The 21,863-nt window shown below is 57.3% G+C and overlaps 5 protein-coding genes across 5 annotated transcripts; 3 read left to right on the top strand and 2 right to left on the bottom strand.

Annotated features, from left to right (window-relative positions):
• Positions 1–1,173: 1,173 nt before the first annotated feature.
• B0H64DRAFT_215177 (fungal-specific transcription factor domain-containing protein) lies at positions 1,174–4,186 on the top strand. Its single transcript, XM_062799492.1, has 6 exons — positions 1,174–1,527; positions 1,632–1,644; positions 1,723–1,732; positions 1,804–2,601; positions 2,655–2,765; positions 2,835–4,186. The coding sequence occupies exons 1-6, from the start codon at positions 1,359–1,361 to the stop codon at positions 3,969–3,971; spliced, it is 2,238 nt and encodes a 745-aa protein (XP_062657023.1). The 5' UTR covers positions 1,174–1,358; the 3' UTR covers positions 3,972–4,186.
• Positions 4,187–7,226: 3,040 nt separating this feature from the next.
• Positions 7,227–11,327, top strand: B0H64DRAFT_215158 (fungal-specific transcription factor domain-containing protein). Its single transcript, XM_062799491.1, has 2 exons — positions 7,227–7,745; positions 7,937–11,327. The coding sequence occupies exons 1-2, from the start codon at positions 7,642–7,644 to the stop codon at positions 11,034–11,036; spliced, it is 3,204 nt and encodes a 1,067-aa protein (XP_062657022.1). The 5' UTR covers positions 7,227–7,641; the 3' UTR covers positions 11,037–11,327.
• Positions 11,328–12,071: 744 nt separating this feature from the next.
• B0H64DRAFT_215150 (FAD binding domain-containing protein) lies at positions 12,072–14,454 on the bottom strand. The gene is made up of 4 exons (XM_062799490.1): positions 14,157–14,454; positions 13,478–14,100; positions 13,131–13,424; positions 12,072–13,071 (listed from the first exon to the last, which is right to left on the bottom strand). The coding sequence occupies exons 1-4, from the start codon at positions 14,203–14,205 to the stop codon at positions 12,112–12,114; spliced, it is 1,926 nt and encodes a 641-aa protein (XP_062657021.1). The 5' UTR covers positions 14,206–14,454; the 3' UTR covers positions 12,072–12,111.
• A 2,280-nt stretch (positions 14,455–16,734) lies between these two features.
• On the top strand, positions 16,735–20,131 carry B0H64DRAFT_364170 (uncharacterized protein). The gene is made up of 7 exons (XM_062801824.1): positions 16,735–16,924; positions 16,992–17,399; positions 17,503–17,571; positions 17,635–17,726; positions 17,790–17,998; positions 18,052–18,943; positions 18,993–20,131. The coding sequence occupies exons 1-7, from the start codon at positions 16,798–16,800 to the stop codon at positions 19,812–19,814; spliced, it is 2,619 nt and encodes an 872-aa protein (XP_062657020.1). The 5' UTR covers positions 16,735–16,797; the 3' UTR covers positions 19,815–20,131.
• Positions 20,132–20,153: 22 nt separating this feature from the next.
• On the bottom strand, positions 20,154–21,716 carry B0H64DRAFT_376407 (uncharacterized protein; the record flags this gene model as incomplete). Its single annotated transcript, XM_062802475.1, has 3 exons — positions 20,154–20,278; positions 20,355–20,366; positions 21,035–21,716. 3 exons carry the CDS (start codon positions 21,714–21,716, stop codon positions 20,154–20,156), a joined length of 819 nt encoding a protein of 272 aa, XP_062657019.1.
• Between the last annotated feature and the right edge of the window lie 147 nt (positions 21,717–21,863).

Here is a 21,863-nt window from a genome sequence, read left to right as displayed (position 1 = left end):
CTGGCTGGCGGCCCGAACAACTCGCATTCACCCACACAATTCCATTTCCAGGTTGAGCTTGGCTCTTCGTTTACCGCTTAAAATGCCGGATCACGAGGACTCATTCTCAATGCTCCAAGCAGGCGCTGCAGGCCTCGGAGGATGCGACGAAGCGAACACGATTCATGTGACGGCCATTCCTCGCAACAGGACGACAGGGTACGGGTATGCACAGACAATGCGGAGCTGCAACGGACCTCCCCGCCATCGCAACAGGAAGGCCAAAAATGCTGTGTCTCCATGCCACCGAGGCCGCCCCCCTCAACATCGCCGTCCCTCGGCGCAATATCCGGCTCAATCGAGTTCAATTCATCGTCCCACGAGATGGCTGTTCCTGGATCCCAAAAGCCTGGTCACGGGACGGCCGTTATTCGCAAGATCTTCCCGTTTAGAAGCGGATCGTGCGCGTTGCCGGTCGAAACCCCTGGGAAACCCGGGGAGCCTGGGCTTCGTACCTTACCCAGCAATTCCCCGACAGTGGAGCAGCCGCCCTGATTTTGGCTTTGGCATCAATCAAACAACTTTTTGGGCGATCGCTTCTGGCCATCGAGATCCAGACTAAAGCGTTGAGCGGTCCGGCAGATGGCCCGACACCATCGAAGCTTTTGCATGAATGCGACACTAGAGGAATGCCTCTGCATAGGCGATATGGATGCACTTCGGGTACCAGCCCAGGGGCAAGGGCTGATTTGCTATCTGGGGTAACAAATGACAGACACAACCGAGCCCCTTTCACCTCCTCGTGAGCCCGAGCTCAGGGCCTCATCCCTGAAAAGGCCGTCATAATCCGGAGTTCCAGGCACGCGTTGCCCAGAAGAGACCGGAGACAGTCCCCGATCCCCATCCCCCCCCGCACACCTTCTCCGCAGCCCTCACCTTGCCGAGCTTCCAGATGCAATCCCGATTGGTCATCCCCGTGAACGGCAGGAGGAGAACCTGGAAGCAGCATGTGGATCGTTCATCTCGACTCGACCCCATCCGACCATTGCCCCGGAACCCTGAACCGACGTCAAACTCTCCAACATTGTCATGTGTAAACCTGCCCGTCGTCACCGTTGTCCGACTATGTAGCCTGCTTCCTCTTCCCAATCGACAAGTGATGATTCCAAAGTTGGCTTTGTGGCGCCAGAGATTGTCATTCGTTTTAACCTTCGCCTCGTCCCGGCAGCGCGTCCCGACAGCGTCTACACACATCCGAGCCGGCCTTCCCTCTCCAAGCTTTCGAAAGGACCAGCAATCGCCACCGGCTGCCGTCACAACGTGGTATGGGTGATTGCAGTGACTTATAAGCCTGCTGGGTCATCGCATCTTCGTCTCCAATGGCGGAAATAGGAAACAGAGGGCAGGCGTTGTCCATTGAGAAGCACGACCTCAAGGATCAAGCCCGGAAATACTACTGGAAGGTGAACAACTCTTCAGCAGACACGAAAATGTTGCTGTATACAAGACTTGCGCCCCCTAAACAGCCCAAGAGGCGATCAAGAGGCGGTACGTATTTGAAGTGGTCTCTTAAAAGCCCGCATAGATCCATCTTGGGGTTCTAGTATCTCGACACCAAAAGAAGGTACTAACCTCACCGTCCCGTCACATAGGCTGTACATTTTGGTACGTGAAACTCTAGCCATTTCTGTCGTGATCCATCTTCTCCATACCTAGTGACCCCCCACTCTAACCGCCATGAAGTAAGGAAAAGGTTTGTTCAGAGCAGCCCTACCGCAGAGTCATCAACCTAGCTTCGAGGCTTCGAGCTGACAGGAAACATAGAAGAAGAAATGCGACGAGAAGCGGCCAAAATGCAGCCGCTGCGATGAACAGGGCTCTGAGTGCGCCTACGAAGCCGTAAAACCGCGCCAGCGAAGGCGTCGTGACTCGGCGGCGCCTGGAAGCCCTTCTGGCCTGCATTTGATGACCCGAAGATTGTCGCAAGCCAGCCACTACAGCCACGAGTCGGACTTTTATGGACACGATGATGGGGCTTTTGGAAGCATATTCGCATACTCCCTCGATGACCCCGTCATCGTGAGCCCATCAGACAGCACTTTCGAGGGCTACTCTTTGTCCTCCCTCGCACCGAGCAAATATCTGGACGGCCACAGGGAAGATGCCCCGGATGACAGTCAAGCCACTACTAGCACTGCGGTGGTCCCAAGGTCGAAGTCCTTGCACCCAGACTTGGCCATGATCGCACCCTGCCCCGTCGCCTCTCCGCTCCGAGAGTTCTTCTCGCCAACCTTCTCGGAATTCTCGGACAAGCAAAATCGACGGGCACTCGTGGACCACTTTTGCAACGTCCTATCGCATCTGATCGTCTTCCGCGAGGAGTCGGGCAACCCCTTCCAGCAGCTGGTGTTGCCACTTACCCGCGGGAACTCCCCAGTAACGTACGCCATCTTTGCACTAGCCTGCGCGCACCTGGAATATCGGGGCGTGGAGAATGCAGAAAAATCGCTCTATTTTCACAATATGGCCATCCGGGGCGTTGCGGAGTTGATTCATCACAGCAGTGAGGTCAGCAGAAACGAGATATTGGCAGCTATCATGCTGCTAGTGTACTACGAATGCGTGAGTCTTCCGATATAACGTGACAGCTGGGTTAGGGGTTGACAGTGACGCAGCTTGTCCAAAAAGGCCAGTCCAACATCGTAGCTGGCCACCTCAAAGGGGCGCTCACCATAATGGGTACCGCCGCGGACCCGGCAGATTCGACGAGCATCTTCTTAGAGCGCGTATGTTAGCCCTCACCTGTCTAGGTGTCCATGACTCGTAGAGGCCAACCTCAAGCTCACATGACACAGGCATTTCGCTTCTACGACGTGATCACGGCACTCTCCAACGGCACACCGCCGCTCTCAGCAACGCCCACGCCCGGATGTCTCCAACCGCTCCCTCCACTTGGCGCACCCTCCCTCTCGCCGCTATGCAATGTGGACACGCTCCTCGGCATGGCCACGACCCTGTGGCCCATTATTCACCGCCTCGCCGGCCTACGGGCCCTCAAAACCGAGCTCGAAAATGCCGTCCACACAAACGGGAATCCCTCAAAAACCGCCGTTCTTCGCACCGAGTTTGAGTCCACGGCCCAAGCCATCGAAACGGCCCTCCTCCAATGGCAGCCCCAGCTCCCGCCCGACTTTATGCCCGACCCCGAGCCGGACGCCGACGCCGACACCGAGACCACCGCCGGTACCACCACAGACACCACAGTACCAACGACAGAAGTACCAACGATAGCAGCGATAGATCCCCACCTCGCTCCGCATCCCTCCCCCCACCCCGGACCCGCCGACGCCGACGCCGACGCCGAAGCCGAGACCGAGGCCGAGACCGACGATATCAACGATGCCGACGTCCCCACCTCCAACGCCAGCAACAACACCACCACCGACAACACCAGCAGCAACCCCAACAACAACAACGACCCCAACAACAGCACGGCCTCCGCCCAAGACCAATCACGCATCTCCTCCATCCACCACAACGCCCTCGCCTACCGGCACGCGGCGCTCGTCTACCTGTACCGCACGGTCCTCTCGCACCCGCGCACCCACCCCTCAGTACAAACACACGCCCACCTCGCCCTGTCGCACTGCGTCTCGACCGTCTGCCACCGCGGGCCCATGTCGGCGCTCCTCTGGCCGCTGTTCGTGCCCGCCTGCGAGGCCGTCACGCCCCGTGACCGCGCCCTCGCCGAGCGCGCTTTTGTCGAGATCGATCGGCGCCAGGGGATGCGGAATATTGAGCGGGCGAGGGGGATTTTGGGGGAGGTTTGGCGGCGGGCGGATGGGGAGATGGATGGTGCTGCTGTCGGTGGTGGTGGTGAGGGGGGTGGGGATGGAGGGGTTGGTGCTGCTGATGTGGGTGGCGGGGAGAGTGGGGAGGAGTTGTGGAGGCGGGTGTGTCGGGAGATGGGGGTTAGCATCGTTTTTGGGTGAGGTGTACACAATGATGGATGGAAGGGGGGTTGTTTTGGGGGACTGTGGGCACGGCTGGGCGGTTGTGCGTTGGTGGTATCGCGATGGCTCCCGAGAATACGAATGTCGACGCCAGTGGAGAAATGTCAGGGAACGGGCGTCAGGTAAACAAGATACAAAATGTGTTTTCGGCCGGGGTAATGGGATTGGTATGAGGGTTGATAGTATGAGGGTTGATAGTTGTTCGGTCCACATCCGGCAGCAGGTTGGTGAAACGGGGGACCGGTCCGTCCCGGGGAATGTGGCGCAAGCCTGAGACTCAACTCAAGCGGTCGTTAAGGCGCCCGGGGGAGTGCGTGGCATAGGGAAGGGGGATTGTTTTACTGGCGCAGGCAGTGGGGGCAGACGGGGGAGAAAAAGGGAGTTCAGTTGTTACAAAACTACGTATATATGTATGTATTCGGTATAAACGTACAGGATCTGTTGTGTTCGAGAATACTATTATTTTGTTCAAACACGGGCTTTGCCCTCCAAACCATTTTGTGTTTGGTTAGAGACTGTTTACTTTCGTGTTTTCGCATCATCAGGGTGAGAGAGAGAGGGCCCGGTATCGTGAATCGGGCCGGAAGGCCGCTTGGTTGAGCTAATCCGGGAGAAAATGGCTTGTGTAATTTGCCTACCCCGATACTCAAAGCGCCATGTTCAGCCAGCCGACAATACTGATAAGGAATATACCAGCCGCAGCCATCTCATCCTTTGAAGTGACTGTACGTGCACCGTGGGATATCCAAAACCAACTTTGCAAGTGCCTGTGTGAGGAGTAGATGTGAAATGGGAACACGTTCTACCACCAATGGCCGGTTACAGCACCGGAGTCATGTGAGTTTACGGGAGGATGTGTCGTGTACCCTTTGGTTCTGGTTAATAGGGCTCCCAGTTGTATCACATTAGGCCCTGAGATACACGAAGGTAGCGTGTTTAGGGTGTCTGCGAGCCCGACGAAGTCGAGCCGCCGTCGAGCCGCCTCACGTGGTGGCGAGGAGGAGTGGGCTTTGAGCAGATCGCTGCAGGGTCTTGCTTGCTGAAACGTGCATGTGGGACTCTGCTGGTCAGTTTCCCTTTAGGCTATTTTAGATTCGGAAGTTGGGTCTTGAGATGAACCCCCACGACGACGACAACAACCAGCTCGAGAATGGGAAAGAGAAACAAAAGTACACAGAAGTTGGATGTGGCCTTGGAAGGATCGACGATGGTGGACGGATTCGATTCGAGCGGCCTACTGTGTGTTGAACTGAGGTGCTGAGCGTGGCCGTCTTTTCCGGTCTGCTCGTCTTTCGAGGGTTGGTTGGGGTCGTCATTGGTTCCGCAAGTCGAGCGCGGAGTCGAACGCCGCACATATGACCCCATCATGCATTCGAGTAATGTTGCTGACTGGACAGCTGTCGGTCGCAATCAAGCTTCTTGAGGTTTGACTAATCTTACATAAAGTACATATGTCGTCGCTTTGGCACTTTGGCAAGGGATACCTCAGCGCCGGGTCGTCCTGATGGAGAACCGAGAGCCTCGAACGCGGGGTCATCCACAGGATTGACAAGCCCGATTCTGGGGTTCTGCCATGGCATCGGCCCACTCCCAACGTCGCTTATCCGGGTCATGTCACGGGGGGGGGCTCGGCGGAGTCTAGGGAGTGTCATCTGTGAAAGCTTGGAGACGGCGCTTGTGAAACTGCGAATGAGAAGGTTGGAATAATTAGTTCATCATGAGATCACTGTAAACGGCCATGTCCGGCCACTTGCGATCAAGCCTGCGTGCAACGGGCCTGTCCGGCTGAGCCGCCCACTGCCGCCCACAGCCGCCCCAGTTCTGGGAGAAATTCGTTGAAGCTGAAAAAAGGTGGACTGAGTGAAAGCGATTTGGAACAAAAAAGTCAGCCGTTTCCAAGGACAAAACGGTTGGTTGGGATGAAGCAGGCCCGACTCGGCCGGGTCGGGACGCTGGGTTCCCTTCCGTGCGGGAAAACGATGGAGCGCTAAACTGTTTTAGGCAACAAGAGAAGCTGCAACCTGCCTGCAGCAGTGTTCCGATATGCTAGGAGTATAAGCTCCGGATGTGCCGCTTTTCCCCGCTACTTTTCTTCATTTATTTCTCATTTTTCTTCAGTTTCCTTCAGAAGATTGAATATTGGGGCTCGAACATCAAAACGGTCGACTTCAAGTAAAACGGTCTTCAATGGGGAAAGTGGATTTGAGCCCCTGGGTGTGGGGCCACCGTGTCACAGGCATCTCACCCTCTGGCACCATCGGATGAGACGTTGCCGGATTTGATCATATTGTTGGAGAAAAGGGTAGAGTAGGGCAAGAGAAGAACGGCATGTGCCTCGCCTTGTCATGAATGTGGCGGAACAAGTCACTTTTGGAGAAGCCGTCCTGCAACAGCGATTGGCATGGAAGCTTTGGCAAGTTGCATGATGGCCAATGGACCCGCTTGCAAAAGGGAGACGAAACCGTCCCCGTTCTCGCCCCCCTGCCCTCTCTGTACAGTGCACCGGGACGGACAGATGACAAGGCGACATGGCCGGCTTCTTGCAACCAGAGGACTTTACATGTTGCAGGAGGGCGCACCGGCGCACACAGCCAAGCACTTCACCTTCCATTCAACTAGCACTTTCAATTTTGCTCGGCGCTGTGACTGAGGAACCTGGGTGGGCCTGGGATGACGGGAAAGAGGGGTCATTGAAGACTGGAAGGAGATAGCCTAGCCCATGCTCGGGAAACAAGCAGGAACGATGATGGAAGCTACCGTCATGGATCGAGCAGGAACGATGAACCAAGATAGGTAGGTACCTGCCGTAAGCTTGCATTGTCCGAAAGCACGGCTCGACCGACCGGCAGCACACATCTCCCCCTGATATTGATCTGTTCGTCAGCTATTGGGTTTTTTGGTGGTTTTTTTGGGCCACTATCATTCGCTCACCCGTTCTCCTCGCTTGCCCGGGGAGCCCAACCGTTGCAAGGCATCGTGAAAGCTGCCGGCACCTCTCATTTTTGCCCGGGGCTCTTTCCGTGTTCTGTTCCGCTCTTCTCCCCGCCCCCCATGCCTCAATTTCTCTGGCTTCTCTCGCTTTCCCCCCTTTCCCCCTCAAAATCCCAAGCCTGAGGATTTCAGACTTCTTTTTATCGCGCCATTTGGTGCGCTACCCGTGCTCTATTAGCCACATTCACGGGCAAGGCACGCCAACTCCGAAAGATAATTCCAGCCAACTGGGCACATGACGTGAAGAAAACAGCACAGAAGCTCCGCAAAGGATCGCTGATCCTCAACCGCCACAAGTTGCCCACCGCATTGGCCGGCCTCAACACCTACTACCTCTCTCCTCCCAGTCGGCAAACCGAGATGACTTCCTCCCAGGCTCTCTACTTGCTATCTGCTTTATGATCATGCTGTGCGTCTGCTGATCGTCACGACTAAGCTCCGAGGCCTTGGGACCGCTTCCTCACACTGCAGCAGTGCCAAGCCCACGTTCATTATTCTTATCCTTTCCACCCTTTCCACACCAAATCCCGACCTCTTTTTCAGTCGATTCCTGCTCAAGCCGGAGCGCGGGTATCCCGCCACCTAGGACTCACCTCACTCGAGTCCGCCCTAGCGCCCTAGCCGGCTCACCATGGTTTTGCTATGAGGAGCGCCCGACATGAACACCCCGATCAACGGAGCCGTGCCGCCGCCGCCGAAGCAAATCCGCTTTGTGAATAACCAGGGCCAGCCCCCGTCTAAGCGACGGAGGATCAATGCAGCGTATGTATCTCTCCATCTGCTTATGTCCTTAAAGGCCTTTCTCGTCTCCCATTTCCCGTACCCGCCCCCGGCGTTGCTCCGGCTACCCCGGCCACCCCGGCATCCCCCATGGCCCAGTGCGCACCGCTGTCAAGTCCCGGCAATGGACGGGTCTCCATGCCAGATTGAGACAGGATTCTAAGAGTGCACAGATGCTTGACATGCCGCAAGAGGAAAACGAGATGTGCGGGTGAGAAGCCGGATTGCTCGACCTGCAAGAAGAATGGGCACGTGTGTCTAGGGTACACGGATCTCGTGGACAGGAAGAGGGGGGACCCTGGATATGATGAGTTTGTGGTACTGAAAAGTGAGCCGGCGGACACGCCCAATCTGAACAATGGCGCCGGCGGCGCATTTCTGGAGGAGGAGGATGACGACGACGAGCGGGAACGACGGCGTTGGATGAACAAGGCTATGCCGCGAACGGCAGGGTTCGTCGACCAGGACGCCGTGTCGAGGAGCGATTCACGCTCGAGCACGACGGTCATAGCAACTCGCCTCCACGAGCCCAACAACGACTGGGACCGAGATAGCAAAACGCCGGGTTCCGCCAATATCATCAGGCATTCCAACGTGCCTCGGAACGGCTCTTACTCGGAGGACAGCCGAAGCACAAACAACCGGTCGCCCGTCCAGTTGGAACGCCACCGCGTGCCGTACTTTCGATATTTCGGCCCCACCGCCATCGTCCCTGGCTTCAAGCAAATGGTGGTGAATGTGTATCGCGACAACAGACGAAAGAGCCGGGGCAGCTCGTTCTCGACCACCTCGCCGGGGTCGCTGTTTGGCCCCGGTATCCACCACAGCCATACTTTGCATCATGAGACCGCCGTGGACGCGCTGGAAGATTTGCCCATTTACGACGTGAACAGCTCCGGCCCAGTCCATTCCTTGATCATCTCCCTCGTCGATACTTTCTTTCTCCATCTTGGCTGCAACTACCGTTTCTTGCGAAAGGATCGATTCCTGCTCATGCTAAAGGAGAAACGGATCGAGCCTATCCTGGTCGACGCCGTGTGTGCCCTGGCCGCCCGTTTCTCCGAACTGCCCATCTTCACGAACAACGACGGGAAGCTGAAACGGTCCGAATACGGCCATGTGTTCGCCCAGCGAGCAAAGGCTGCAATCGTCGACACCTTCCCTTGCCCCTCGGTTGCTGCTGTTCAGGCTTGCCTGTTGGTGGCGTACGAGGGGTTTGGTGCCGATCAGGATAGCGCGCTGTGGATGTATCTCGGCATTGCCATCAGGATGGCCGTTGATCTTGGGCTCCAGAAGATGGAAGGCGTCAAGTATCAAGGCGAGCGCGACCCCTGGTACACGAGATGCTGGAGTCGCAAGGACCCCGACGGTACGGATGGCATCGACAACAACCATAACGACGAGGAGACCCTAAGCCCGGATGAGCAGCAGGAAGTGGAACAGGAGCGCATCGACACATTCTGGTCCGTCTTCGTTTTGGACCGCGTCATCTCTTCGGGCACAGGTAGGCCTGTGACTTTCCGCGACGACGATTACGAGCTGTCGCTCCCGCCACCGACGGTTGACCCCATTTCGAACTGGCCCGACCCGTTTCCTCCTTTCATCGAGATCATCCACCTGTACGGCCGCGCGTCGGACGTCCTCAACAACATCCGGAATGCCAACGATCTCACCGAAGAGAAGATGCAAAAGCTCAAGATCATGGAGAGGGACCTCACGGCGATCTACCAAAAGCAGGACCAGCGCCTTCACTTCAATGCCGTCAACTTCCGCGAATATGTGAATGCAAATCAAGGGACCACCTTCATCCTGCTGCATTTCTGGTTCCATGCGTTGGTCATCATCCTTCATCAGCCCACCTTGCTCACGCCATTCCATAATCTGAGCCCAACCCAACTGTTGGCGAACAGCCCAGAGCTGCCAAATAGTCGCGAGCTGTCCATGTCAAGCGCCAAAACAATTGCCGATATCCTGGCATTCGCCGAGTTGATCGACCCCAAGAGCTTGATTGGCAACCCGTTCACGTCGCAGCCCATATATATTGCCGCATGCGCTTTTCTCATGGAGTCGGTCGCGAACACCTCGCAAAACCCGTCGCGGGAGGCTTCATTAACCCCAGACCTCAAAGCCGATCAATTCAGGTCGCCCGCTGGAAGATTCAGCTCGACTCACGACACCCGCCCTCTGAAACATTCGCTCCTTGCGTCTGCCGCCAACCAAAACTACCAGCGCTGTCACAAGTCCCTTCAGCAACTAGAACAATACTGGGGCGGTGCCGGCTACATCCTCACGGCTTTAGACCAGAAGTCAAAGGGCATCTGGGATTGTGAGATACTCACCAATGAGGAATACGAAGCCATGAAACTGGCGCGGCGAGGTCCGCTGGGCCGCTTGTCCAGATTCGAGCATCCTGCCTCGCCAAATGTTCCGCCTATCGCATACTCGCTTACTGGCACCACGAACTCGCCCAACTCTAACCTCACTGTCCTCTTCCAAGGTAACCTCGGCGCGCAGCCCGGGGCCTCTGCCTCCGCCTCCACCACCTCCCTCCCACCACAGCCGTCATCTGTCCCAGTATCCGCGGCGACTCCCCCTGGTAACATGATTTACGACCCCATCCGGCAGAGTCTCCCAGAAACGCCCCCGGCGTTCCCACCGGCATATCTGCAACCCAACGTTTCCTCCGTACGCTACCAGTCCCATTCATCCAAGGCGCACCGGCTTTCTCAGTCGCCAGCAATCGGCAAGTCGATGTTGAAGTTCGAGTCACCATCCCCCGGCGACCTGGACCAGGGCAGCCCGCACCACGAAATCAAGGCGCCTTTGTATGGGTCGCGGCCCAGCCACGGCCCACTGCATCATTCGTCGTACAACTACTCCGCGCCGATGCACACAGCGTACGACGCTATGGGGCATGAGCGCTCGCCCTCCAGCACGCCAACAGAATCAGGAATGGGTCAGTCACATGCGTCACACAGCCATAGCCACCACGCCCATGGTCATAACCACGGCCACGACAGTGGTGTCGATCATCACCATCACAACACGTACGAGGCAGACTTTGCACAGAGTGGCTTGGTGTCCGGCTCGTACTCGTACATGGGTTTGAATCCTATTCATGATACCATCACGTTCAACAGCCAGGAGGTCAACTTTGACATGCTTGGGCTACAAAGCGAAATGATGCCGCCGTGGCTAGAGATCCTACCGGGAGATGTCTTGGGCGGATTATTTGAGGGAGGTATGATGGGGGCGAATCAGCATATGGAGTAGCCCCCTGCGCCCTTGTTCGAATTTACTAGGATGGGAAGGTGTGGCTAGTCCGATTCCTCAGTTGGACATCGGGCTAAAATCTGGGCATCATGTTTCCGGCTACATTTAATAGCACTTTTTGTTTTGCAACAACTTATCATGATTTATCCCCCCCTTTTTCTATTTCCTATGTTCCCTCTCGAAAGCTTGCGAGGAGCCTCTTTGCTTGCTTAGCACACCCACCCCTGCACTGTTTGAGCGGCCGAGGCGAGCGGCACATTACGGGGTCTTTAATGACTTACCATCTAGACAATAGGAGTCGGATCATGCATGGTGCGGGACGTGGGAAAGGAAGGAGAGCAGGCTATGGGATGAATCTGGCGTCTTTTCCGTTTTCCCTATACCACGCACGTTTCGGACGCACATGGGAGATATGGCGGTACCTGGCGTATGGAAAGACATGGGGAAGGACGACAAACGAAGAATTGGGAAATAGGTACGGATGGGCTGGCCTTTTGAGTTTATTTTTGCTTTTTGCACATGATTCTTTTGACTTTTTGGTGTTTTAGCGAGCAAGCGTGGGACTTATTTAGGTAAAGGCATTCAATACCACCAATGCATGCGAATCTGTTGTCTCCTGGTATTAGGCATATCATGAATCCGAGTGAAAGAAAACACGACCGACCAGTGATTGTCGGAAGGAGTTGGAGTGTCTAGGCGCCAGTGACATGACAATGAGATCAAATAGCGTGTCACGCGAGAGAGGCGAGGTGATACAAACATACTAACATGAAATAGGAAGCTATGTACATGACTTTATCGAAGCCAAATATATACATACAGATAAATATATACGATGTGAAACCCTTCCACCAACGCAATGCAAGGAGTTCCTCCTCTATCACGCAGAAATCCCCTTTCCTCACTGACACCGACACCAAGACCAAAGAAAACAAGCCGACACCCTGTCTCTCTCTAAATAATCATGACACGGTCGTTATTATCCCCCCTCCGCCCCCCTCCGCCCCCCTCCCCCCCCCCCCCAAAAAAAGAAAAACACTGACCTGCTGCTCTCTCCCGCCGGGCTCTCTCTCTCTCAAAGCTGCGCCTGCGTCTCCCCCAACTTCTTCGTGCAAAACGCGCCAAAGTACTGGTTCAGCGCATCCACCGTCGCCGCGCCCTCCTCGAGCGCGACCACAACGCCGACATAGCCGTCGGGGCGGACAACAACAACGCCACCACGTTCCTGGTCCAGGCCCATCTTGGCGTGGGCGCAGGCGGCGGCGTCGGGCGCGCGGCGGTCCCAGCGGTCGTCGGCGTAGACGTGGTCGCGGTAGCGGGCGAGCAGCGGCGGCAGGTCGCGCGAGATCTCGACGTCGGGCCGCGGGGCGGCGAAGATGGTGGCGACGGTGAAGAAGAGCGAGTGCGGGTTGTGGCGCTCGTGGTGGCTGATGTGGTTGAGGTTTGGGCGGGCGTAGGCGGTGTAGAAGGAGTTCTTCTTGGCCATGTTGGCGGCGAGGTCGCGGAGGGCCTGGGCGGTCGCGGAGGGCTTGCCGGCGAAGATGAAGAGGCGGAAGGAGCCGTTGAGGGGGATTTCTTGTTCCAGGTGGACTACGTTGGCGTCGACGACGCGGGTCACGTCGGCGTTCATGAAGAGGCGGCCGGGCACGAGCTTGGTGGTCTTGGGGTGCACGACGTGGGACTGGGCCGGGTGCGAGGGGGACCAGTTGAGGGCGTTGGCCTTGTAGAAGACGCCGTAGCCGCTGGTGAACTCGCAGGACTCTTTGAAGGTGTTGATAAACTCGTTCCCTGACTGGCCGCCGTTGCTGGCTTGGGCGGAGGCTGCGGCAACTTCTACCGCGGCGGGCGGGCGCTGCGAGAAGAGCTTGGCGTACTTGTTGTCGAAAGAAAGCAGGGTCTCAGCGACGTTCTTGCGCTCAGGTTCGTACGTCTCCAGCAGGCTACGGTTGGCGAAACCAGCCTCGACAGCGTGAATCTTCCAAGCCAGATTCTGTGCATCCAGGAAGGCGGTGTTCATACCCTGGCCGGCCTTGGGCTGTTCACAGGGTTAGCTCGTTTTTCTTCTAGCCTGGCTGTACTACCCGGATAACTCACGCTGTGGGTGTGGCAAGCATCGCCACCAAGGAACACGCGGTGGTCTAGGGTGTACTTGTCGGAAATGCCCTGGCCGATGGGGTACACCGAGTACCACTCTACCCTCTCCCACTGGATCGAGTAGGGCTGCAGAATCCGTTTCGCGGACGCCTGGACTTCCTCGGCGGTCGCAGTCTTCCGGGGGTTGAAGTCGGGGTCGGTGGAGGAGGCGATCTGGATGTAGAGGCGGACCATGTTGTTCTCGCGGGGAATAACCATGATGGAGCCGTGTTCGGAATGGATTGTGCATTTCATCTATTCTAAATTAGCATGGCGAGCTACTCCGTCACAGCGAAAAGTTGACGTACCTTGATATCGGGAAAGTCTGTCTCGACAACGCCATCCATCACACCCCACACATACGCGATGGGGTCCTTGTGCTTGATGCCGATTTTCAACTGGTCACGGATAAATGACCGCGCGCCCTCGCCGCCGAACAGGTACTTCGCCTTGACCGTTTCCTTCGAGGTGCCATCGACGTGCTCCAGATCGACAGTGACGGGGTACTCGGGGTCCTCTTTCTCGTTGGAAGTGAAGCCCTTGATGGTCCACGGCCGCTGGATCTTGACGTCGTTCTTCTCAAGGTCACCGATAAACACACGTTCGATGAGGCCCTGGTGAAGAAGTGTGGTGAAGGGATATCTGGCGTCGATAAAGCTGGGGCAGCTGGCCCAGGTGCCGGTCCGAACGATGCCCTTGCCGGCGGTTGGCGGGTCCCAGAAGGCGACCTCGTAGACACGGGCAGGTTTATGGGCCATGATAGCGGACTTGAGCCCCATATTCCGGAGTAGGTCGAGCGAGCGAGGCTGGATTCCGTCGGCTCGGCCCGTGGGTGTGGGTTCTGCCCTGTTGTCGATGTGCTTGATCTTGTACCCCCATCTTGCCAGGCAGGTCGACAACATCAAGCCGACAGGGCCGGCGCCAACAATGACTACCAAGTCCTGTCAGTATTCTGAATTGCGCTTGAGGCAACCCGTATCAGCTTACCGATGTCATAGTGACTAGGACTAGGATGCCTATCCGTTTGGGCGGCCATGGTTTACTGGGTATCTCTGAAGGACGGGATGCGAAACAAACGATAGAAAGAACAGGGACACGGGTATCTAGAGGGAAAGGATAAAGTTCGGGTGGTAAACCGAAGAAGAACAGGCTGATTAAACCCCGGACAACTTTGGGGGGGGGGGGATGTCGGAAGGTATTTGAGCACAACGGTTCACAGCTCTCCGGGATCCGGGTTATAATCCGAACGCCGGTCCAGAACTACGGAGATAGCACGAGAGGCGCGATCAAATCACATCGCCAGGTGATGAGACGCGGTTGGGATGAGCACGCCTTGGAAGCGCGGCAAGCAGTTCGGGAAGACCCAGATGGGAGCTTGACTCGGGGTGAGGAAGAAAGCGAGGGCGAAGGGGGAAGGAAGGCCAACTCGGGCCAGTGACGAGCGATCATGTGTGGCCCGGCAAGGCGGGCGGCTGAAGGCGAAGGAGAAGAAAGCCACGGGTTCCCCCTGGTACCCTTTCGGTCTCGCGACATCTTATCCCTGTGTGGGGTTCCTGGCAGGCTGGGCATTGTTTTTCGGGCAGCGGGGCGGCGTTGTGACGCTGTCCATCCAACTTCCTTCTCCAGCGAGATTCGCCATGAGAGCTGTGGCTGGCTGGCGCGAGGGGTGAGGGGCGTCGTCGGGACTTAAACACGGGAATGAGCAGCGGGGCCGTTGTGGGGTTACCACGGCTGGGATAATCGGGAAAGGAAAAACGGGCCAACGCCGGTTTCGACTCGGCTTCTTCCAGAGTTTGGGGTTCCACCAGCGGACCGACAGATGGCCACCACAAACCCGGCCGGGCTGCCGTCGCTCGCGCGAGCCGATGCGATTGGGCCGGTTCTCCCACCGGTCTGCTGTGTGGTCACGTAGTGTATGTGACCGCGTCCTCACTAGCGAGCTAGCGCAGACGTGACAGCCTATCTGCCACTCCGCCGAGTCCGCCAAACGGTGCACCTGATGGGGGAGGCATTGGGAAGGGCGAGGGTGGGATCGCTGGTACCAACGATCCATCAAACGATCGCCCCTTCTGCGCGTCGCCGTTACCCGAAAGCCGTGGCAAGAGCCGCATGGTAACAAACAGCGGCTAGGCCTTTCGGGCACCCACAGCATATCCCCGCGTGCCGTCAATGTCGAACTTGGCAAGGGCGAACTGACAGGGGTCGTGGGGAGGTCGAAGTCGCGGTGTGCTCACTGGAAAGCTCACAGTCGCTTGCACATCGGCTTCCTGTACGGCCGAAGTAACGCTTGTCTTCCTTATCTGGCGCTCTGGCTCCCGTCATCCGCTGCCGTCCCACAATCCCCATGGTGACGAACATGACGCCGACGCCCCGCCCCCTGCCGTCGACGAGTCCGTTGTCGTCTACCCTGTGAAGCTGCCCGTCGTCAACTGGAAATTTTGGGTCTGCAATTTTCGACTGGTGTCGTTAGACTCGACGGACAAGCCAGGCTGGCGAGACTGGGGTTGGAAGCCGTGGTCGGTTATGGTGTGGGGGGACGACTGCTGGCAACCCGAGGATCGCGGTCATTCGTGGACGGGCTCTCAATGCTGCCACCGGAACACTTCGACGTCTCCTCTAACGATAGGAGGCATCCGATCATCTTGATGGACCTTTAATTGTCCTGTTGGCCTCAAATCTCAGCTGCAGTACCGAAGAAGAGAGGGTCGAAGGATGGCCGCCATTAGCTGGAACGGGAACTCGGACTCGACACCAACATAATTAATGTTGCATACCTAGGTAGGCACCAGGTATGGTTGAATGACGGTTCGGGGGCTCACCAGTTTATTCTCGGTGGTTTATTCCCGAGTACCATCATGTGGTGCGTGAAGTTAGGGCAGTGATGCCTGGGTGGTCATGGTCGTTCCTTCTCCTTTGTGGTGCCACCGCCCGGTTAGTTAGGTAAGGCACCTAACTGAATCTTCCATCAAAGGCAGCATGGGCTCCATGTTACTATAATGAAGTGAAAAGATGAATCAGATGCTAACATGCTCACCAGAAATGTCCAAAATGGGATGGTGATATCACCGTGGTTGCCCTTTTTGCACTGCACACCAATCCTCTTCGCAACCTCGTTTTAATGACAATTCAACTTCAACACTCTCTAACCTCACGAACACCATGTTCACCGTGATCACTCCCATCATGTCACGGTGGCCATTGAGAGCTTTCCTCACCAACGTGGCCGGTCAGTGCAGTAATAGCGGAGAACAAGGGCGCAGAAGCCCTCGCGATCCCATCTTCATGTGGCCTGACCCACGACACCATTGCCTGGGAACTCTCTCAATGCGAAATTATCACTCTCCTCTGCGCACACCTAACCCGCCAAATCTTCCTTCTCTTTACACTCTCTGAAAAACACCCGTCGTGGGTCACAAGAGCACTGCTCGACCCGCTCCTCGGTTGAACAACGCGTCTCTGTTTCTTCATTCGTGCCTTGCCTTCATTCATACCTGAGAAGCATTAGACCTCGAGAGCAGTTTACCGTCCAGCGGTAGCGGAAAAGAATAACATGGATGACGATCAGCGGCAATCTACCCATGAGATAGGCCTTGCGAGGCGACTGATCCTATCGCCAGCGAGGCCGGAGATGGTGACGCTAGGCACTTCATCGCGAGAAGGCAGTGTTTCACCACTGGAATCCATCAAGGAAGAAGCCGACCACGACGCCGACAATGATGCCGATAACAGCAGGGAGCCCTTCGAGGAAGTTGAGGGCAAGTCCATTCTCGCCTCCTGCATTGCCTCACCCATCCTTGATTCTAATCTCGAGCGCGCCATTAGGCTACTTGATGCAGATGGGAACCGGCAACACCCCAAGCTCGAGTGTACAGACGCGCAATCCCGGGCCGCGCGTGGTCTTCAAGGATGACGACGACAATTGGTCTTCATTTTCGAACCCAGAGTGCTTGCATGAACGCCCTTGCGGCCACAAGGCGGGTCCCCGCGTCCTGTTCAAACCCGACGGGGTCGGATCGGACGAGAAGGTCTTCGAGTCCCCGAACGGCCCGATAGGTACGCAGACACCGTTCCCTGGAACGACAATTTCCTGCTCCCCAAACCCAAATCCCGATTCTCTATGTAGTCGGGCCGGCGAGGACATGGGGCACCGGACGAACACTGGCCTCCCGAGCCAAATTGGGCCGTTCTTCCTCCAATCGAAGTCAAGTGGAAGCTCCGTTGCCGAGGGCCGTGAGTATCGTTTGCCCTCGCTCTAGCTCTGTCATTCCTATTTATCCACACACACAATAGCTACCTCGTACCGAATCGACCCCATTGCTGACTGGGACAATAGCTGTGACCACGGACACCGAATTAACGCCCACCCCCGTTACAGGTGGGAACAAGACACTGCGAACTCTCCGTAAGTTGCAATCTCCCTTCCCAATACTCTCCCAAGTCCCTTCTCAACCAGTTCCGCCGGCAGAAAAAGATTACTACGCGTCCCGCACAGCAAACTGGGTGGTGAATCTCCCCCCCGAAGCTGCCACCGTCCCTGGCCACATCATACCTCTCGCTGTAAGTCTTCCTTCCCAACACGCCGCACTTTCCCCCACCTTATTTTAACCTTTTCGCGGTCAGACTTTTGAAAACAAACCCCCCGCCAACCCCGACCACCCCGACGATATGGGCACTTCGCATCTGAAAGACTCGGCAATCCGAGGCAACTTCATCCCTCTTTCCAAATCTCTCAAGGAATCTTCGCCCTCGACTCGACACGAACAGGGGCCCCGCGGCGTTTACCTACAGCTTAGCTTGACCGACTCGCAGATGGACAAATTGACAGCCGTGTAAGTGTTTACATTTTCGCTACTTGTTCCGAGCTTCTACTCATTTTTCTCAGCTTATCCACGGACGACGACATTGTACCGCCCCTCCCCCGGGGCAGGGTTAGAAGCGACGAACAGAACATCGAGAACATGAATAGAGCAAGCAACGAGAATACGGCGCCGAGGGTGCGGTCTCGGTCGCCGGAGAAGACGTACCAACCGACCACTACGCCTTCTCGGGCGCGCTCTCGCTCGCCTGTCAAGTTCCTTACCAAAACCCCCGAGAGCCAGCGTACTATCCAGGGCGCCCAGGCCCATGCCAGAAGCGCGTCGCCCAGCAAGTCACAAGAGACTCGCTTTGGCCGGAATACCACAATGACCCAGACTACACCGACTCGGTCTGGCGGACGCGGAGTTCGGAGTGCGCCTGCGCCAATCGACACGGATCTTGCACGAGCTCACGCTAGAATGGCCGCCCTTCGAATTGGCAAACAGCCAACGGTCGTCGTTCATAACCCGCCGGAGAGGTCTTCTTCACCTGTCCGTCAGCCTACCCAGCTCCTCACGGCCGACGATTCTTCCTCGTACTACTCCCAGGATTCGTGCGGAGAGCGCCACCCTTCCTACATCAGCCCCCTCCATATCCAAAAAGACGGCGAACCCAGGCATATCAGCATTCTGCAAGAATACACCGATAAGAAGAACTCGGCCCGCGGTTCGGATAAAGGTTCAGAGGTGTCTGAGCAGCAACGGGTGACGCCGGACCAACTATCGAGCGGCCCGGACATGGCTTACACCCCGTTGGCTCCCTTCCTCCCGCAGGGTGCGCCGACCATCCGGAAAGCCTCCAAGACTCTAATCGGCGAGGGCGGCTGGCTCGAGAACACGTCGAAGCCCGAACAGGCTGGGTCCCCTACCCGAGGTGTTGGTTTCCTCGGAAACCTCGTCAAGAAGGCAAAGGGGATGGTAAGTAACCTCCCAACTATCTGCTAATCTAGTCCTAACCACCCCGCAGATCGAATCCAACCAGGACAACCGCGCCCAGCGCAAGTCACGGGAATCCGACAACAACAACAAGAGCCGCCCTACCTCGCGCCAGCTCGCCATCTCGCTCAGCCCCCGCGAGCAGAGCCTCCTCTACTGCGAGCTCGAGTTCGCCCTGGCCACGGCGCTCAACGACTACATCACGGCGCAGCTCACGGCGGGCCGGCTCGAGGCCGACCGCCTGCGCAAGGTGGCCGAGGACTGGCAGCGCAAGGGCCGGCCCAAGGTGGTCGGGTTCCGCTACGACCTGGAGACGCAGCTGGACCTGGTGCGCACCCACGTCCACGACTTCAAGTTCTACTCGCGCGCCGCCGCCACCACGGCCATCCTCGGCATCATCGACACCGCCAAGTCCAACGCCCGCGTCTTGCGCCTCCGCACCTTTTGCCAGCCCGATACCGTTATTGCTAAGCAGCTGCTCGACTCCCAGGGCCTGTTCAACATCCTCGGCTGCCCGGAGGACCAGCAGATCAAGCTGGCTGAGATCATTGCTTTTTTCAAGGCCGCCATCGAGAGGCGTCGACTCTGCGCGCTGCGGGAGAAGCAGCAGCAGCAGCAGCAGCAGCAGCAGCAGCAGGGTGACTACTCTGGCGTTGGTAACCACTCTGGCGTCGGTGTGGCTCCGGCGGCTGGTGCTACCTCGCCGTTGCGCAATAGCCGGAGCCCAAGGCAGTCCGATGGCTGGTGGGGGACTACTGCTGCGGCGGCTGCTACGACTGGGCAGCTGAGGGGCACCAACGCGCAGGGCGCCGGCAGGATGGATCCTGCTGGGTATGATACACCGGAGGAGTAACGCCTGACCGGTATGATGGTCGGGTTTTGCTGGAGCGGTACAGTGACGAAATCTCTTCTTTCTCACTTTCCTTTTCTGTCGCCTCTCCCCTTTTTGTCTCTCTCCCTTTCGGTTCCTTCGGCGACTACATCAGGTACAAGGCTACTTGAAAGTTCTGCTTCAGCGTTGTCAGTTCCGAACATTTCAGTCCGGGCAGCAGCTTCGTCATATCGGGGCTCCTTCTCACGTCTCAAAAAAGGGCTTGGCCAAGGGCACAAGGCCGGAAGATTCTACAGTCTACAAGGAGGGTCATAGTTGGCGCTCTTTTCTAATTTCTCGATGGGAGCATTCATCGTATTTTCAGCCGTGCGCGGGATAGTTCCTGGCGTTTTTCACGATTTGGCGGAAATGGACGATACCCTCTAGGTTGCATTTCTGAGGTGGGTGTTGCGGTATGGAGGTCGGGGACTCATTGGTGTTGGCGTCTTGTTTGATGTGTAGGTATGGAGATATTGTTGTGTAATTCTAATATATATAATGAAAAAGAGGACATATTCTCACATTTGGCTGAGACTGCGTGGTTTATCATCGTTCGTGAATGGTTTTAACTGTCAAAAGTGTTCGCGCCATTTTACACACGAATGGGATAACTTTCTAGACATAACAATTTCATTCATGCCACACCGTGCACCTCCCCAGATCGTAAAAGAGATAAAGCTCATACATCAGTCATTGCAAGTCGTTATCCTCATGCCAATGCTGTGACCCACCAAAGAAAAGAAAGAAAGAACAACAACAATCTCAGTACCGCCCCACCCCGATCAATACCTCCCCCCGCCTCAACACCTCTCCTCAGTACCGCCTCCCGCCCTCATCCCTATACCTCCCCTCATCCCTATACCTCCCCTCATCCCTATACCTCCCCCCCTCACCCCCATACCTCTCACCCACATACCTCCCCTCCTCCCTATCCCCCTCCCTCCCCCTCTCCCTCCCCCTCTCCCCCTCCCTCGCCCCCTCAATCCGCCTCTCAATCGCATTCGCCCCCAACCCCCCCACCGCCGCCCCCACCACCGTCGAGATCAAATGCTTATGCTTCCCACCACCACCACCACCCTCCCCACTCCGCCCCCGCTCATGACTATGCCTACCCCCATGTCCATGCCCATGGTTGCCATACCCATGGTTGCCATACCCATGCCCGTGAGAGTGAGAGTGCCCATGGGAATGGGAGTGCTTACCCTCCTCGCGCCCCGCAACAGCCTCACTCGCCTCCCTCGCCGCCAACCCACCGACAATCGCGCCCAGCACGCCGACGCCAAGGCCAGAGGTGGACGGGGTGAAGGTGTTGGAGAGGAGGGAGTGGGCTTTGTGCAGCGGGGACCGGGACTTTGAATGTGAATTGCTGCGACCGTGGCGGTGGTGGTGGTCACGGTGCCGGCGGTCACGACGGTCGCGGGGGGCGAGGTGGCGGTCGTCGGCGGAGGAATAGCCACCGTCGGAGTCGGTGGGGTAGGAGAAGCCGGGGGAGGAGGAGGAGGAGCGGGAGCGGTGATGGCGGGGTGTGTGGTGGCCTCGGTCACGGTTCCGGTCCCGGTCGCGGGCGCGGCGGCGGTGGGTGAGGATGGTGGAGTCGGTGGGCATGGTGGTGGGGGTGTCGTCCGTTGTGCTGGTGGTCGTGTAGGTGGTGTCTCTAGGTCCGGCTGAGTGGGAGCGGTGCGGGCTGGGACCGGCGCCGCCGGAGGCTACTGGCGGGTAGAAGGGGGTGTGTGGCTCGTATTCGAAGCGTGGGTGGCGGTCATCGATTGGGGAGGGGTCGCGGACGGGCCGGGGCCCCGGGGTGGGGGAGCGCCGGCGGGGAGAGCGGTAGTGCTGGCGTGGGACGTAGTCGTCGGAATCGGAGTCGGAGTGGAAGCGCGGCATGTTGGGCGGTTTGGTGGTGTTGTTGCGATGTTGAGAGGTGAGAAGGGTTGATGGTTGTTGGGGTGGTTGATATAAGGCCCAGAAACCCGGCTCTTAACTCCCTCCCTGATGCGCTCAGAACGAGGATGAGCCTGACGGCCGGAACTA

This window comes from Chaetomium fimeti, assembly GCF_033439085.1.
Source record: "Chaetomium fimeti strain CBS 168.71 chromosome Unknown B0H64scaffold_6, whole genome shotgun sequence".
Classification (NCBI taxonomy): domain Eukaryota; kingdom Fungi; phylum Ascomycota; class Sordariomycetes; order Sordariales; family Chaetomiaceae; genus Chaetomium; species Chaetomium fimeti.
The sequence above is the reverse complement of the archived record's forward strand: the minus strand, read 5'-3'. Positions and strand labels throughout refer to the sequence as shown.

Excerpts from the sequence above, each read along its gene's own strand:
- B0H64DRAFT_364170 (XM_062801824.1), top strand. The coding sequence starts at position 16,798 with ATGGTGACGCTAGGCACTTCATCGCGAGAAGGCAGTGTTTCACCACTG. Across the intron at positions 17,400-17,502 it reads AAGCTCCGTTGCCGAGGGCC|CTGTGACCACGGACACCGAA; the intron begins GTGAGTATCGTT and ends CTGGGACAATAG. Across the intron at positions 18,944-18,992 it reads TCAAGAAGGCAAAGGGGATG|ATCGAATCCAACCAGGACAA; the intron begins GTAAGTAACCTC and ends ACCACCCCGCAG.
- B0H64DRAFT_215150 (XM_062799490.1), bottom strand. The coding sequence starts at position 14,205 with ATGGCCGCCCAAACGGATAGGCATCCTAGTCCTAGTCACTATGACATC. Across the intron at positions 14,101-14,156 it reads TCCTAGTCACTATGACATCG|TCATTGTTGGCGCCGGCCCT; the intron begins GTAAGCTGATAC and ends AGGACTTGGTAG. Across the intron at positions 13,072-13,130 it reads ATGCTTGCCACACCCACAGC|CCCAAGGCCGGCCAGGGTAT; the intron begins GTGAGTTATCCG and ends CCCTGTGAACAG.
- B0H64DRAFT_215177 (XM_062799492.1), top strand. The coding sequence starts at position 1,359 with ATGGCGGAAATAGGAAACAGAGGGCAGGCGTTGTCCATTGAGAAGCAC. Across the intron at positions 2,602-2,654 it reads TGCTAGTGTACTACGAATGC|CTTGTCCAAAAAGGCCAGTC; the intron begins GTGAGTCTTCCG and ends ACAGTGACGCAG. Across the intron at positions 2,766-2,834 it reads CGAGCATCTTCTTAGAGCGC|GCATTTCGCTTCTACGACGT; the intron begins GTATGTTAGCCC and ends CACATGACACAG.
- B0H64DRAFT_215158 (XM_062799491.1), top strand. The coding sequence starts at position 7,642 with ATGAACACCCCGATCAACGGAGCCGTGCCGCCGCCGCCGAAGCAAATC. Across the intron at positions 7,746-7,936 it reads CGACGGAGGATCAATGCAGC|ATGCTTGACATGCCGCAAGA; the intron begins GTATGTATCTCT and ends AAGAGTGCACAG.